The sequence below is a fragment of the Symphalangus syndactylus genome, chromosome 12 (assembly GCF_028878055.3).
Source record: "Symphalangus syndactylus isolate Jambi chromosome 12, NHGRI_mSymSyn1-v2.1_pri, whole genome shotgun sequence".
In the NCBI taxonomy this organism is placed as follows: Eukaryota; Metazoa; Chordata; class Mammalia; order Primates; family Hylobatidae; genus Symphalangus; species Symphalangus syndactylus.
This window is the reverse complement of record NC_072441.2, coordinates 47,337,682-47,352,794: the sequence shown is the minus strand read 5'-3', so window position 1 is coordinate 47,352,794 and position 15,113 is coordinate 47,337,682. Positions and strand designations below refer to the sequence as shown.

The following is a 15,113-nucleotide window of genomic DNA, read 5'->3' as shown; positions in this document are numbered from 1 at the left end:
GGGATAGGACTCAACCAATTACTTTGTGGCAGGAAGAGATCAACCCCAGGTTGAGTGCTCCCTGACAAAGCCTTTTGTGCTGCTCAGAAGTTATTGTTATGTTGTCCGTTCATGTGTCTCTTGGGCAAAGGAACCCAGGGTTTCAGTATTTAAAAATTTAAGTGTGGCTGGGCGTGAGGGCTCACACCTGTAATCTCAGCACGTTGGGAGGCTGGGGTGGGTGGATCATTTGAGGTCAGGAGTTCAAGACCAGCCTGGCCAACATGGCGAAATCCCGTCTCTACAAAAATACAAAAATTAGCCTGGCATTGTGGCGCACGCCTGTCATCCCAGCTACGTGGGAGGCTAAGGCGGGAGAATCGTTTGAACCCAGGAGACGGAGTTTGCAATTAGCTGAGATCATGCTACTGCACTCCAGCCTGGGTGACAGAGCGAGACTTCATCTCAAAAAAAATAAATAAATAAAAATAAAAATAAAATAAAAGTTTAAATGAAGCCTGGTTGTGGACTTAAAGAAGTTTGAATTCTAAAATTGTTTATAGCATGACCAACATCCAAGGGATTATATTTATTTAGCCTATGGGGAGCTTTATGATGTAATATAAAGGCGAAAAGCCAAAGGAGTTCATTCATTCAATAAGTACTGAGTGCCAGGCCCCAAACTAAGAACAAAACAAAGGCAAAACCAGATATAGATCTTAGAGTCTACGGAGCAACAGGTATTCAACAGCAGTAACAGAAATGAGTAATTACCGGCTGTGAAAAATTCCAGGAAGGAGAGGGTGCTGTAAGGCACATATAACTGGGGAACCTGACCTATGCTGGGTGTCAGGGAAGATTTCCTAGGGAATAGAACATCTGGTTATTTAGTTTGTGGTACTTGAGTCTTCTCACCAGTAAAATAGGGATACTACCCTCTTTGACTCACAGAGACACTATAGCAAGAGTGGTCATGGACAAGAATGAGCTTTGAAAAATGCTCAGCGTTTCTAAAACTGAGTTTGTCCCTCCAGCCAAAGGCAGCTGTTCTCTAGCTTTGACATCTGTTGCCAAGCCAGGCAGTTACTCAGGCACTCTGACTGAAGACTTTGATCATTCTCCTCCACTCTGCCAAGCAGCAGGGGTCAGACAGACCTGGGGTTAGCTTTGGTTCTGCCATTTAAATCTCATTTGAACTTGAGTAAGTTTCTTAATTGATAAAGTCACTTTTCTCATTTGTGAAATGGGGCAAGTATTGATTAATGGCTTAAAGCTTGTAAAGCACTTAGCATAGTAGTTGGCATGTAGTTACTTCTAAACCAAGTATAGCTAATGTTATCGTAATTGTTATCATTGCTAATTATTAACTTTTTTTTTGTAATGGGGGCTCACTGTATTGCCCAGGCTGGAGTGCAGTGGCTATGCACAGGCGCAATCATAGCACACTACGGCCTCAAGTTCCTGGCTGAAGTGATCCTCTACCTCAGCCTCCCGAGTAGCTAGTACTACAGGCATGCACCACAGTGCCTGGAGCTAATTAATAACTCTTGTCAATTATTTCTTTGTAATAACTTTGGCCTTTTACCTCTATTCCCACCAGCCTAGAGAAAGCCCTTGTCATTTGCAAGAAGTGATTCCATAGCCTTCTGATCAGTGCCCCCAACTTGGCTCTCACTTCTCTAATTCATTCTACTTGCTTCCTAAAATAACAGTATTTTGCATATGTCACCCCTTTTAATATTATCATTGAAAAAATATTTGAAGCTCATAGCACAAAGAGCTAAACTTCCTAATATGGAAAGAGGTCCTAGATAATTGATAAGAAAAAGACCTACAAATGCGTAGATAAACAGGAATACAAATTCTAAAAAAGAAAAAAAAAGTCTACTAAACATGAAAAGATAAGTATCCTCGCTTATTATAAAAGAAATGTAAATTAAAATTACACTAAAATTCATATTTTACTTATCAAGTTGACAAAAATTGAAGGGGTTATTAATAACACCTTCTGGCCAAGCTGTGGGGAAATAGGCATTTTCTTACATTGCTGGGGAGGAGAAATTGGTACAATCCTTATAGAAGGCAATTTGGCATTATTTATCAAAATTACAAATGCATATACCCTTGGACTCAGCAATTTTACCTCTGGAAATTTATTTTACAGAATACTTGCACATTTTATTTATTGCCATATGGTTTGTAATAAGAAAGGATTGGAAACAAGCTAAATGTTTGGTAAATTATGGTTCATCTCTTCAAAGAAATGCTATGCAAAAAAGAATGAAGAGAGAGTCCCTCTGTACTAATAATAGGAAAATCTCCAAGATATATTAAGTGGTTTTTAAAAAGCAAAGTGTAGAACAATGGGTATAGTATGTAACTTTTTGTGTAGGGAGAGGGTAATAACACACACGCATGCACACACACACACACACACACACACATAGAAACTCTGGTAGACACATACAATATTAATAGTAGTACTTATCTCTAGTGGGAGGGGGTCTGGGCAGATGGGAGACAGAGGTAAGAGGGGAACTTTTCACTGGATACCTTATTATATAGTTTTAACTTGTGAACCATATTGCAATGGCTCTGTGAATACTACCTAGTCAAAAAATTATATTTAAATTACTCCCACTATTAAACCATTAACATATATTGAGCATCTACCATGTGCCAGGCCCAGGGGATACAAATGTGAATGTGGTTGTGGTTTGATGGAAAGATCCACTGAACTTAAAATACCTGATTCAGGTCGGGCACAGTGGCTCACTCCTGTAATCCCAGCACTTTGGGAGGCTGAGGCAGGCAGATCACTTGACGTCAAGAGTTCAAGACCAGCCTGGCTAACATGGAGAAACCCCGTTTCTACTAAAAATACAAAAATTAGCCGGGCGTACTGGCACATGCATGTAATCCCAGCTACTTGGGAGGCTGAGGCAGGAGGATTGCTTGAACCCAGGAGGCGGAGGTTGCAGTGAGCTGAGATTGTACCACTGCACTCCAGACTGGGCAAAGAAGCGAGACTCTGTCTCAAAAAAAAAACAACAAAAAACCTGATTCAAATTCGGATTCTGCTTCTCACTAGCTATGCATTTTGGCCCACAGTAGGCATACAACAAGCATTTATTGAATGAATTTATGGTTGAAGTTACTTAACCTTCCTGAGTCTGTTTCCTCCCATGTAAGATGAGGATAGAGATGCCTCCTATCTCACAGGGATATTGTGAAGACAAATGATAGAATGTTTCATCAATTCTAGTAATAATTAATGAAACCTGCTATGTGCTAGGCAGTTTCACAATCCATTATTTCCTTGACTTCTCATGGAAACCTGTGAGGTGGGCATATATTCACTTAGTCATGAGGAAATGGAGGGACTGAGGGGAAGAATGGCTTGCCCACGGTTTTCTTCTGGTCTTTCTTTATTGCTACCTCCCCCATGCTCTGCACTAGAAACTTTGTAGGTTATGCAGTAGATACTGTATAGTAGGTACTCAGGGAACTTTGAAAATCAAGAAAAACTAATGTTTTTCCACTGTTCTCAGTGACACCTCAGAGCAGCAGAAAATCAGTAAATGAATTTCGGATACTTCAATTTAGAAATATACTAGCTGGTCTGTTTGACATTCACTGCACTAAACACTTGGGGAAAATACAACAAAAATCAAATATTCATGCTTCTAATAAAGTAGGAAGGATAAAGACTAACCCACAAAAACACTCATAAGGGAAAGGTAGAAACTCATTCTAAAGGATGCTGCACTTAGAATCTTGTAGACTTACTAACAACTGTTTCTAAGAGGGATTAAAATGATATACCCAATATGGTACAATGAAAAAAAATTTCTTTGGAGTAAAACATACAAGCAGAGTCGTGCACAAATCAATTGATTTTTATAAACTGAAGGAAAGGTGATTTTTATAAAATGACATGGATTAATAAATAGAATATTACCAGCATGCAGAAGTCACCTCTGTGATCCCTTTCTGTCATAATCCACAGCTCAAGATAACCACTGTCTTCACTTTTAACATCACAGATATGCTTTGACTATTTTTGAAGTTTATGTAAATGGAATTATATAGTGTGTACCCATTTGTGGCCAGCTTCTTTCACTCAACATCCTATTTGTAAGATTCACTCATCTTGTTGAGTGTAAATGAGTTCATGCGTTCTTATTGCTATGTTGTATGTTACACAGTTTATCTCTCTTCTGCTGATGGACATTTGGGTTGTTTTCTTTCTGGCCGTAATAAAGAGATACATTATAAACATTTTTCAACATCTTTTGGTAAATATGCGTATACATCTCTGTTGGGTGCATACTTAGGGGTGGAATTGCTGGGTCATAGGATACATGTTAATGTAGCTTTTCTAGATAATGCCAAGCAGGTTTTTAAAGTGGTTGTAAAAAGTTCATTTTGACTGGCAGTATGGTCAGGCCCTTTAATTTTAGTCATTCTGGGTGGTATGAAGTTAAATCACATTGAAATATCAATTTGCATTTTTGGGATGATTAATAAATTGAGAAATTTTCCATATGTTTATTAGATTTTTTGAGAAATGCCTGTTTGTCCTCTCTTGAGGACAGTTGCAATATTCTGCCTGTTTTTTATTGGATTTTCTGCCTTATTCTTGCTGATCCACAGGTGTTCTTTATATATCTATAAACAAACCTTTTTTTGGATGTATGTGTTGCAATTATGTTTTCTCACTCTGTGGTTTGCTTTTTCACTAGTGGTGTCTTTTCATGAACAGAAGCTCTTAATTTTAATCTTGACCAATGATCAGTTTTTTTCTTTATATTAGTACTACATGTGTTTAAGACATCGTCTTTGTCTACCCCAAGGTAATGAAGATTGTTTTGGACATTTTCTTTGGATCGTGTTATTGTTTTACTTTTTACCTTTAAAATCCATCTGGAGGCCGGGCACGGTGGCTCACGCCTGTAATCCCGGCACTTTGGGAGGCCAAGATGGGTAGATCACCTGAGGTCAGGAGTTCAAGACCAGCCTGACCAACATGGTGAAGCCCCCGACTCTACTAAAAATACAAAAATTAGCCAGGCATAGAGGCGTGCGCCTGTAATCCCAGCTACTTGGGAGGCTGAGGCAGGATAATCGCTTGAACCCGGGAGGAGGAGGTTGCAGTGAGCCAAGATCATGCCGTTGCACAACAGCTTGGGCAACAAGACCGAAACTCCGTCTCAAAAAAAAAAAGAAAAAAGAAAAATTCCATCTGGAATTGATTAGGGATGGGGGGATTCAGTTGATCCATCATCATTTACTGGAAAGACAGAGCTAATCTGACCCCCAATACAGCACAGCAGCACCTGACGTAAATCAAGTGACCACATATTGTAAATCTGTTTTTGCACTTTATTCCATTGGTCAGTTTGTCTATCCTTCTACTATTTCTATGACTTTATAATGGATCTTGATATAAGATAGTGTTAAGTCTTTTCCAGTGGGCTCCAATTTTTCACCTCACCAAATCATCTAGTGCTGAAGTGCCCGCCAACTCGCACTTTGCTTTCAATACGTCCATGTGAGTGCGATTGATTTGCCTGTTCCCGTGGATGGTTCATTTGTGGTTACCTGGGTCTTTGTCTCATCAAAGCCCTTCACACTGAAAGCCAGCCAGGTGTCTGCAGACGAGCAAAGCAGATCTGCTGGGTAATTAAATAACGCGGAGAACGGGGAGGAGTGGATTCGATGAGGCTGTCTCTGGAGAGAGCTTCAGAAAGGAAGTGATCGAGCTATACTTGAGGACTGGCTCCTTGGGGAGATACGAAGAGAGCCAAACTCTAAAATCCGGGCAGAGGAGGGCCTGGCTAGGTCACCGAATGTAAATGTCTCGGGGGGTTCCGCAAGGCAGCGCGAATCGGCTCGTCGGGGTGGGGCCGCGGAGCGGCAAATCACCAGTTGAGGGCCGGAGCGCGCGCCGCCGGCTCAGAGCTGCGCCTGCTGCTGGCCGGGCAGGGGACGGGGCCGGGGCGGGAGTCGGAGCTGCGGGGCGCACCGGCTAGACGCGCGCGGGCTTCTCGGCGAGCACGCCCCGCGGACCATGAGCGTCCCCAGCTCCGGGAGCAGCCGCGGCGCGGGCGGTGCGAGGCCGGCCGCCCGGCGCGTTTGAGCCCCAGCCGGAGGTCCGGAGGTCCAGAGAGCCGGAGAGCCCGAGCGCCCAGCGCCGCGTCGGGAGGTGAGTCTCCGCCGCGCGCCCAGCGTCCTCGGGGTGCTGTTCCTCCCGGGGCGCCTGGGCCTCCTCCACCCCGGTGAGGACACGCTAGGAAGTTTGTTGGAGCAAGTTAGGCTCTGGGGAAAGTAGAGCCGGCCCTTGTTGGTCCCTACCCACCCCCGCCAGCGGATTTGGCGTTGGGGGCGGGGGTGACTGAAGTGGGGCTGGGGCTTGGGCTCTCCCTGCCCTCCGAGCGCGCTGGGACTCCCCGAGACGTGGGAGCGCTCCACGGCGGGGAGCGCTCAGCGATTGGCGGCCAGGCATCTTGCTCGGTGACACTCGAGCGGCATCTTCCCCGGCGCTGGCCTCGCCCGACCCCCTGCCCCTCGGACCTCCTCTGCCGGCCACCCCGCCCTTTCCCGCCCGGCCCCTCTCCGCAGAAGCCGGCCGGGGTCGGGGAGATGCGAGGGCCCAGAGCGCTCTGCTGGAAGCCCAAGGCTCCGAGGAGGCGAGTTTCTCCGGTAATGTCTTGGGAAGTTTGCAAAGAAAGCGAAGGAGCCTGCCCTGTAACTGTTGACAACATCTCCCTCCCTTTCTCCCTTTGTTGAGAAAGAATGAATAGTTGGTTGTGTCGCTCCCTCTGCGTCGTGGTGGGGAGAGGGGAGGGAAGGCAAAGGAAGGGAGGGACAGTGGGAAAGAGGTTCCGATAGATCGTACAGCCCAACTCTCCTTACCCACTTAGGCCGCTGAGGGCGCCGCCGCTTTAAAACGGTGTAATCAGGTGTAGACACTTGTCGGGAAGGAGGTTGAGCGGACTCCGAAGCATCTGGCAAGGCGGCGTGTTCCGTGGGGCGGCGGGTCGGGTCATGGTTGGGGTTAACTCGCTTGAAGCAAGGTGCAAAGGAGAAAAACCATTTTCCTAACCTCGTGTCTGTTTTCGCTTAAAGCTGTTAGCTGAGATGGAAAGTAGAGCCGCGCATTCAGATTCTTTTAAACCTTGACTTTATCTCCCAAGGCTACACAGACCTCCCCAAGGAAAGTACGCTGGCCGAGGGAAGGTCAGTTTGGGAGCCAATAGCCTCCCTTGTGTTGCCTGGGACTGAGTTGAGATCCTGGGGGCTGGGGGAGGCCTCAGTGCTGGGGGTGGGGCCCAGCTCAACACAGGTCCAAGTGGGAAGGGGCTACCCAGGTAACAACGGGGAAGCCCACTTGCAAAGCGCTTGTCCGCGGGCGTGCCAGGGGGTATTGAGGGTAACGTAAAGACCTTGCCAAGCCAGGGGCTCCCACACCACTCCAACTTTCTCTAAACTGCTGCTGAGAAGGCTGACATTTCCAGGATGACTAACCAAGGTCTAAATCTCCTGTTCATATAGACAGAACTGCTTGTCAAACGGATGCTAATCTTAAGAACCTTATCGGGTAAATCCTGTACCGTGTTGCTTTAAATACAATCCATGGAGGAATTATTCATACTTGAATCATTTGACTAGACTTCGTAAGTTTACTTCAAAAATAAAGGGATACTCTTAATTCCTAAACCCAAGCAAAACTTCATTTTAAGTGGATAAGCCAATTGAATATGTGTGGTTGTTTCATCTCCTCCCTCCACCTGACTCTACAGAGAAGATATAAAACTACAGATCCAAGTTGTAAATTCTCTGTCATGGGGCAGCCAAGACGGTTACATTTCCAGTTTAAAATATAATGAAAAGTTCTTAAAGCTCACATCAGATAACCATTATGAGTTAAACTTGAAAATATCCCATTTCAGAAATAAAAGAGTAAAATCCAAACAAGTGGGCTGCTTATCTCTGCCTCAGCTTGCAAGATCATCAGTTTCTTTGAGACATCATTGTAAAGCAAGTGAGTTGGGCCTCAGTTCACAAGCATTTCAAAGCCCAGCAACTGACCAGGCCCAGGAAGTTAGCACATGTGGTAGAGTTTGTCAGGCTCGCTCTTGTTCCTGATGTTCACATGAGTCTCAGATTTTCATATCAAGATGCAGAGTCTTTGACTTTTGTGTAACATTTCAAAATCTGGCATTAGACTGAGTCAGGAAGTTGTGTTTGTTTTCCTGCACGGTAGAGAGAAGTCAGATGGCCAGAGTCTCACCTGGGCTTTCTTCTAAAGACTGCATGTAGGCTCACTTGGTTTGCCTGTACGTGTGTCTGTGTCTGTGTCCATGTCCTACTTGGCTTGGTGTGTTTGCATCTATTGTTCTAGGTTAAAATGTTTCCCTCCCCATCCTTCCCAGTTGCAGTCTTTTTTCTGTGAACTCTCAGAGTTACTTCCTTTGTGAACCCTCAGTATAACAGAGATACAGTGACTCTTATCTGACAAGACAGATAAGAGCAGCCCCTGTCCTCCTTAGAAGGGACCTGCTATTTACTAAGTGCTTGCAGTATTTCAAGAACTTTGTATACACAATCACTTTTAATTTTTACAACAATCGTATGAAATAGCTGTTAAGTCATTTTTTAAAATGAGAAACCGTCAGAGAGGTTGAGTAACTTGTCCCAGGCCATACAGCTAGTAAGTCAGTGGCAGAGTAGAGATTTGAACCTGTAGATATCTGCCTCCAAAGCCTAGGTTCTGAGTCATACCATTTTATTTTTAAAAAATCAAGTGGTACATAAGAAGTATATGATCACTAGGAACATTGAGACAGAAACATTTCCAAGTGGAGAAAACATGGGAGCCAGAGGCTGGAGACTTGGGTTTAGTCTCCATCGGCTGTCATTCCAACCACTTGTTCCTACGGCAAGACCTTTGCATTTGCCAGATCCGCTGCCTGGAACCCCCTTCAGACCTTTTTTTGACTGGTTCCTTCCCTTCCCTTTTTTCAGGTGTCATGTCACTGTTACCTTTTCAGAGAGGCCTTCCCAGTCCACCCTAATGTAAAGTAGCCCTCCACCCCCAACAGTCATCTTTTGTCAGTTCATCCTGTTTTATATTCCTTAGCGTGCTTACCACTTGGATGTTACCTCATTTTCTTGTTTGTATAGGTTGGATTCCTCCGTGAGAGCAGGACCTTGTCTAATTTATTATATCCTTAGCCTTGGTATACCATAAGCCCTCAGAGAATATATATCAAACGAACATTTATTTCCCTTATCTAGAAAAATGAACTGGGAATTACCAGTACTTACGGTCATTACTTATTGTCTGCTTCCTCCAGAGTATTATTAGCTTCATGAGGACAGACCACTTCTGTCTTGTTTAATGCTGTCCCCAACACCTAGCACAGTGCCAGCCATAAAGGAGACCCTCCATGAATGTATGTGTTGAAGAATGAATGTTTCTATTGATTGAATGATACCCCTTCATCATCATTGAATTCTGTTTTGCAGGTAAACAATTATGACTCAATTGCTGTGTACTAAAAAGACTCACTAATCCAGTGGTTCTCAATCCTGGCTTCACATTGGTCAATACTGGAGACTGATGCTAATGTCCCACCCACAGAGATTCTCATTTCATGTTCTGGGCGGAGGCTTGGGCATCAGGATTTCAAAAGCTTCCCAGAGGATTCTTACGTGTAGCCGGGTTGAGAATCAATGGTTTATGTTTTTATAGTAGAACTCATTCCTTGCTTTGGTCCTAATAGGCTTGAAGAAGCCATGGTGAGAGAGAGCAGGGGTATAATTCATGGGTATTGTATGATTCCTGACAGTTTAAGAGGTACTTTCACAGCTGTTATCACATCTGATAATAACAAGTTAAGGGATCTACTTTCTGGTTTAAATATTGCCTTTATGTTGATGATTCCTAAAAATCTCCATCTGCCCTCACTTCTAATTGTGCATACCAGTATCTAACCTCCTCTTAGACCAAATTGTTTACTGATACCTCACATGCAGCAGCTCCAGTGCTGTGCTTGGATCCTGCAGGGGTCCCCTTCTGAAACTACTCGGCATGTTACAGCATCGCACCACCTTCTGTGGCTGTAGGCTCCTTCCTTCCAGCCAGATGCCTCAAGCTCTGATGTCTTGTCACTCTCTCCTTTCTCTCCCTTTACCCAGCTGCTGCCCCAGGTCAGACTTCTTCATTGTTCCTCCATGGGTTTCACCATCAGCCTTAGTAACCTCCCTGCCTCCTTTTTCTCTCCCCTCCAGAACAACCAGAGTCACCTACTTGGGTACAGACTGGGTTCTGTCCTTCCCTTCCAGATCTTCCCTAGCACTTACAGTCAAGTCCAGACACCTTGGCAGGGCCTTCAATACCCCATGGTCTGGTCCTAACCTAAGTTGCTTCTGGGAAATGCTTCTTGGCTTCACTCGAGCCACAGCACACAACTTGGAGTGTCCTGAGCCTGTGGGGACACTTCCATGCCTTTATGCATCCGCCATTATAGCATCCTCCCGGGAGGCTTTTCCCCACATGTTAACTTTTCAAAATGCTTTGTCTCTATTGTTGCCCCCTCTGAGCCTGCTCAAGTCCTTTTGTCAAAATTAATTGTTCCTTTCAGCATAAGGGTCTCTATGAATTATTCTGTCTTAGAGTTCATAGTCAGGTATTGGGCCTTAGGCATCTTTGTTTCTCCAGGTGTCTTGTATGAAATAGGCACTTAAATGTTTGTTGAATTGAAGGTAAGAAGGGGAAGTATTAGCATCCCTTGTTATTGGAGAATAAATTGAGGTGTTGGTAACTTGAAGGACATTTTAGAACACTTTAGGACAATCTTGAAGTCTAAATAGATCTTGGGGAAGCAGAGAGGAAACAGGCTGCCAAAGGCACTGGTGGTAGGGTGACTTTTGCCCATCATGCTATTGGAAATAGACTTGATCAACAGTGTGGCCCTGTGCACATGAAGAAGTTCTGTAGGGTGCTGCAGCCCTCCCCGTGAGGTTCTTTGAAATGACCCAGTCCTGTCTGTGAAGAAGGAAGGTGCTGATAGCTTGAACAGGTGAGAAGTCACAACTGTGGTGTGTGTGTGTGTATGTGTGTAGGGTGGAAGAATCCTAGTTGGTTTACGTCACTTGTGTTCAGGCAGTGGGGCTAGGGAGTTTGGTTTCCTTTCTAATAAGGATGGTTAGCATTGAGCAAGTGCTGACAGTGTGCCAGCTACTGGCCAGAGCTGGGAGGGGCTGCACAGGACTCTGTCCTATTGTTCTGCACCCTCTGTGAGCAGACCTTCTGTGTGGTCCCAGTTGGACATGGAGCAGGCAAGCCCCAGAATTACTGGATTTGACAATGAACCGAGGACAGAGTTAGGATTGTACACCTTCAGTAAAGATGCGCCTTCTATCTCTCCCCCAGGACTTCTGTACTTTCCTGTATCTCATGTGGAAGCAGTGGAACGTGTGTGTTTTGTTGTACACACACATACAAGCACATGTATTTTCTTTACACACTCTAATGTCATTGTCTCGGCTCCACTTCTGTCAGCTTGTGGAGGGTTGCATTCTTCTTGGTTGTCTTCAAGTCATGTCCCAAGTCCGCACTTGCTTTGTAGAACTGACTCTGCAGTAGTGCTATTAAGTGAGGATTTTCACGCAAAGCTCTTCCCTGAGTAATGCAGTGGAAAGGGTGGTCTGTGAGGAATGAGGGCTGCTGGGCTGGAGAACAGACTAAGGGGCAGCTCTCCTCACCAGCCTGTGAGAAGGGCTGTGTGTTGGGCTTGGCCACCCTGCAGTGCTGTCCAGACCAGAGTCTGATATCATGACTAGTGTAAGACAGATCCTGGAGCCTCTATCTCCAGGGGCCAGCCTTTTTTTTTTTTTTTTTTTTTTTTTTTTGCCTCCTATTTCTTTTCCTCTGTATATTGGCCTTAAAAATATATTATGTAATTTGTTTTAGGCCAAAATCATAGTTTGCTTTGGAGCTGGAGGTACTGACTCTGCTCAAGGTAAATGCTTCTACTCATGGTCCTAGCTAGGAGAGAGTGTCGGGACTACTTGCTGCATACAGCCTGATGTGCCATTCTGCTTTCCCTTTCCATGCTTCCTTTGCCCCCTACCCCCACCATTTTTTTTTTCTTTTCTTCTTCCCTTCTCCTGTCTCTTCTTCCCTGACTGTACAGGCACCCATGGGCATTAGCCAACCCTGCTGGTGGCAGGCAGATCCTGACCCCTCTGGGGGGGCCATGTATGTGCAGCCCCCACCCCAGTGGCTTTCCTCTGCAGCCGAGCCTGCTGGTGTATGGCAGAATGGCCCACCTCCTGACCCCTGACCCTAGCCCGTGTTAACTAATTAGAGTGCATTGATTTATTTATAAACACTGGGTCTTTGCCAGAAAAATTCTGTCCCATCGTCCTGGGTAGCACAACTGAGGACTGGTCTGGCACTGAAGACAATTCTAGCAGCTAAAGAATTTCAATAATCCCTGCCTGTTCTTATCATTTACAGGGCAGTGAAAATATGTGAGCTAATTATCTAACAGTTTATAATATTTTCTTTCATACATTTATTACTGCAACTATGGGTCCTCCCGTAATCATCTTTTTTTGCTAGTTGTGCATGGCTTATATGTCTCTAACAACTCTGAAAGTGTTTGCCCTCTTGGTTTTGCTGCCAACCCAGGAGAATTCCTATGTAGGATCATTTCAGCAGGAAGATAAGTAAACTTCCCATTCTTACCAGACTCCACTAGTAATGCCATTAAATGTTGATCTGTTAATGGTCTGTGAATATTTCATTTTATGTGGCATATTTCCATTTCCTTTTGTAAGTAGGAAGTCAGTTCTTGTGACTCTCATAGATTTATACCTTCACTCTTTTCTTTCCCCCTTAGAGTTGAGAATTATGGCTGCAGGAAAATTTGCAAGCCTTCCCAGAAACATGCCGGTGAATCACCAGTTCCCCCTGGCCTCATCCATGGACCTTCTAAGCAGCAAGTCCCCTCTCGCTGAGCATCGCCCAGATGCCTATCAAGACGTGTCTATACATGGCACCCTTCCACGGAAGAAAAAAGGTCCTCCTCCCATAAGGTCCTGTGATGATTTCAGTCACATGGGCACCCTACCCCACTCCAAATCCCCACGGCAGAACTCATCTGTGACCCAGGATGGCATCCAGGAGAGCCCATGGCAGGACCGGCATGGCGAAACCTTCACCTTCAGGTAACTTCTGTAATTTCACTAGTGAAGATGATTTGTCTTAAACAGCTTTTTAAAAGGTTTTTATGGCCAGGCGTGGTGGCTCACGCCTGTAATCCCAGCACTTTGGGAGGCCGAGATGGGTGGATCACGAGGTTAGGAGTTCGAGACCAGACCAACATGGTGAAACCCTGTCTATACTAAAAATACAAAAATTAGCTGGGCATGGTGGCGTGTGCCTGTAATGCCAGCTACTCGGGAGGCTAAGGCAGGAGAATCACTTGAGCCCGGGAGGTGGAGGTTGCAGTAAGCCAAGATCGCTCCACTGCACTCCAGCCTGGGCAACAGAGTGAGACTCCAAAGTTTTTATCAGGAAAAATGTCAAACATACACAAAGTTGAGCGAATAATTTAATTAACTCCCATGAACCCATCAGCCGGCTCCAACAGTTACCAGCTCAAGGCCAGTCCTGTTTTGTCTGTACTCCCACCTACTTCCCTCCTCTGGTATTATTTTGAAGCAAATCTCAGATTTCATATATTTCATCTGTAAATATTTTGGTATGTTCCTTTCAAAGATAAGGACTCTTATTTTAAAAACTATATAACCACAATGTAAAAAAACTGTAACACCTAAATAAAAATTAACCACTTCTTAACATTATGTAACATTCGAGGGTATTTTAAAATCCAACTTCCTCTCTTAAGTCCCTTAAAAGAAAGCCCAAGTATTTTCTTTTTATCATAGCATCAGATTCTGAACTATGTCCATCCACTTCTATAGAGATGCCAGGATGTCTATAAATTAGACCCCATATATCCTTATATTTAGTTGTCAGCATGCTGAAATAAAATTTTATATGGATGCACCAGCAGGTCAGCTTCATAATACTTTAGGAAAGAATTGATTTTTCCCTCTCTGTGACAGAGATCTGGGTAAATGAGCCTTACGGTTGTAAATGCTTTTTCTCTGGGTTTGTAATGGGCCTGGCTGTGATTGGTTTCTGCCTGTTAGAGCTAGTTTGGAAACTGCACTCCTTTTCCTGTTGGGGAAGATCAGCAGCCTGTGATGCTATCTGGTAAAGAATGGTATGGTTTCTTTTGTTATCTCTCTTTTTGTCCAAGCTTTTTGCAAAGCCATTTGGATCCTAGCTCATTTATTTGTTCAATATCTATATATGAAGCACCTATATTAGAGTATGCTGATTTCATAAGCCCCGGGGCTTACAGGAAAATTCTGCTCAGTCCTTCTGATTATCTTAAATGAAGGGCTGGTCCAGCATTGAAAACATTCTAGCAGCCAAATTATTGAGCAATCTGTTCTTGCCCTTTTATAGGGTGGTGGAAATATGTGAACTAACAGGGTAGCAGTGGAGCATCTGAAGCAATGTCTTCCCAGAGTTTACATTCTAGTGAGTGAATTAGGTAGTATGTACAAATAAATAAGACAACTGCAGATTATACCAAATGCTATAGAGGAAATGGAGTGATATGCTGGAGATTTATTGGAGGTGGTACGTTTTTGGTAGGATGAACAGGTTTCTGAGATGATATTTAAGCTCAGATTTGTATAATGAGGGAAAGCAACCATGGGCCTTCCAGGCTGTTGCAGGCATAGGGAAGTCAAGTGCAGAGAACTGGAGGTGGGAGCAAGTTTGGCATGTTTGAAAACCCCAAAAGGAACTGGAATGGCCTGTGGCTGGAGTGTAGCACATTGAGAGGAGAACAGTGTTGGTGTTGGTACAAAGCTAGGTGAACAAGAGTTCAGAATTATTCTCAGTTCCATAATTGCAGTAGTACAAGAAGAAAATAAGGCCCAGATAATCTCCATAGAAACCACTAGAGAGCCCTGAACTGCTTCTGTCACCAGATTAGGACATTCCTTGGGGTATCCTGGGGGTTAGAAGGCCCTGG

The 15,113-nt window shown here is 44.4% G+C and overlaps 1 protein-coding gene across 6 annotated transcripts in view; it reads left to right on the top strand.

The window, feature by feature from the left end:
* Positions 1 to 15,113, top strand: part of BCAR3 (BCAR3 adaptor protein, NSP family member) — a 279,135-nt gene that overhangs the window by 151,221 nt on the left and 112,801 nt on the right. For 3 of the 6 annotated variants that reach the window (XM_063625549.1, XM_063625548.1, XM_063625546.1), the window contains one exon: positions 12,897 to 13,224. In XM_063625549.1, the coding sequence (XP_063481619.1) occupies positions 12,908 to 13,224 (317 nt within the window). In that variant the 5' untranslated portion in view covers positions 12,897 to 12,907. Of the gene's footprint in view, positions 1 to 5,876; positions 6,188 to 7,536; positions 7,583 to 12,896; positions 13,225 to 15,113 lie in introns of those variants that run through there. The other 3 variants (XM_063625552.1, XM_063625551.1, XM_063625547.1) reach the window with 3 other exon arrangements.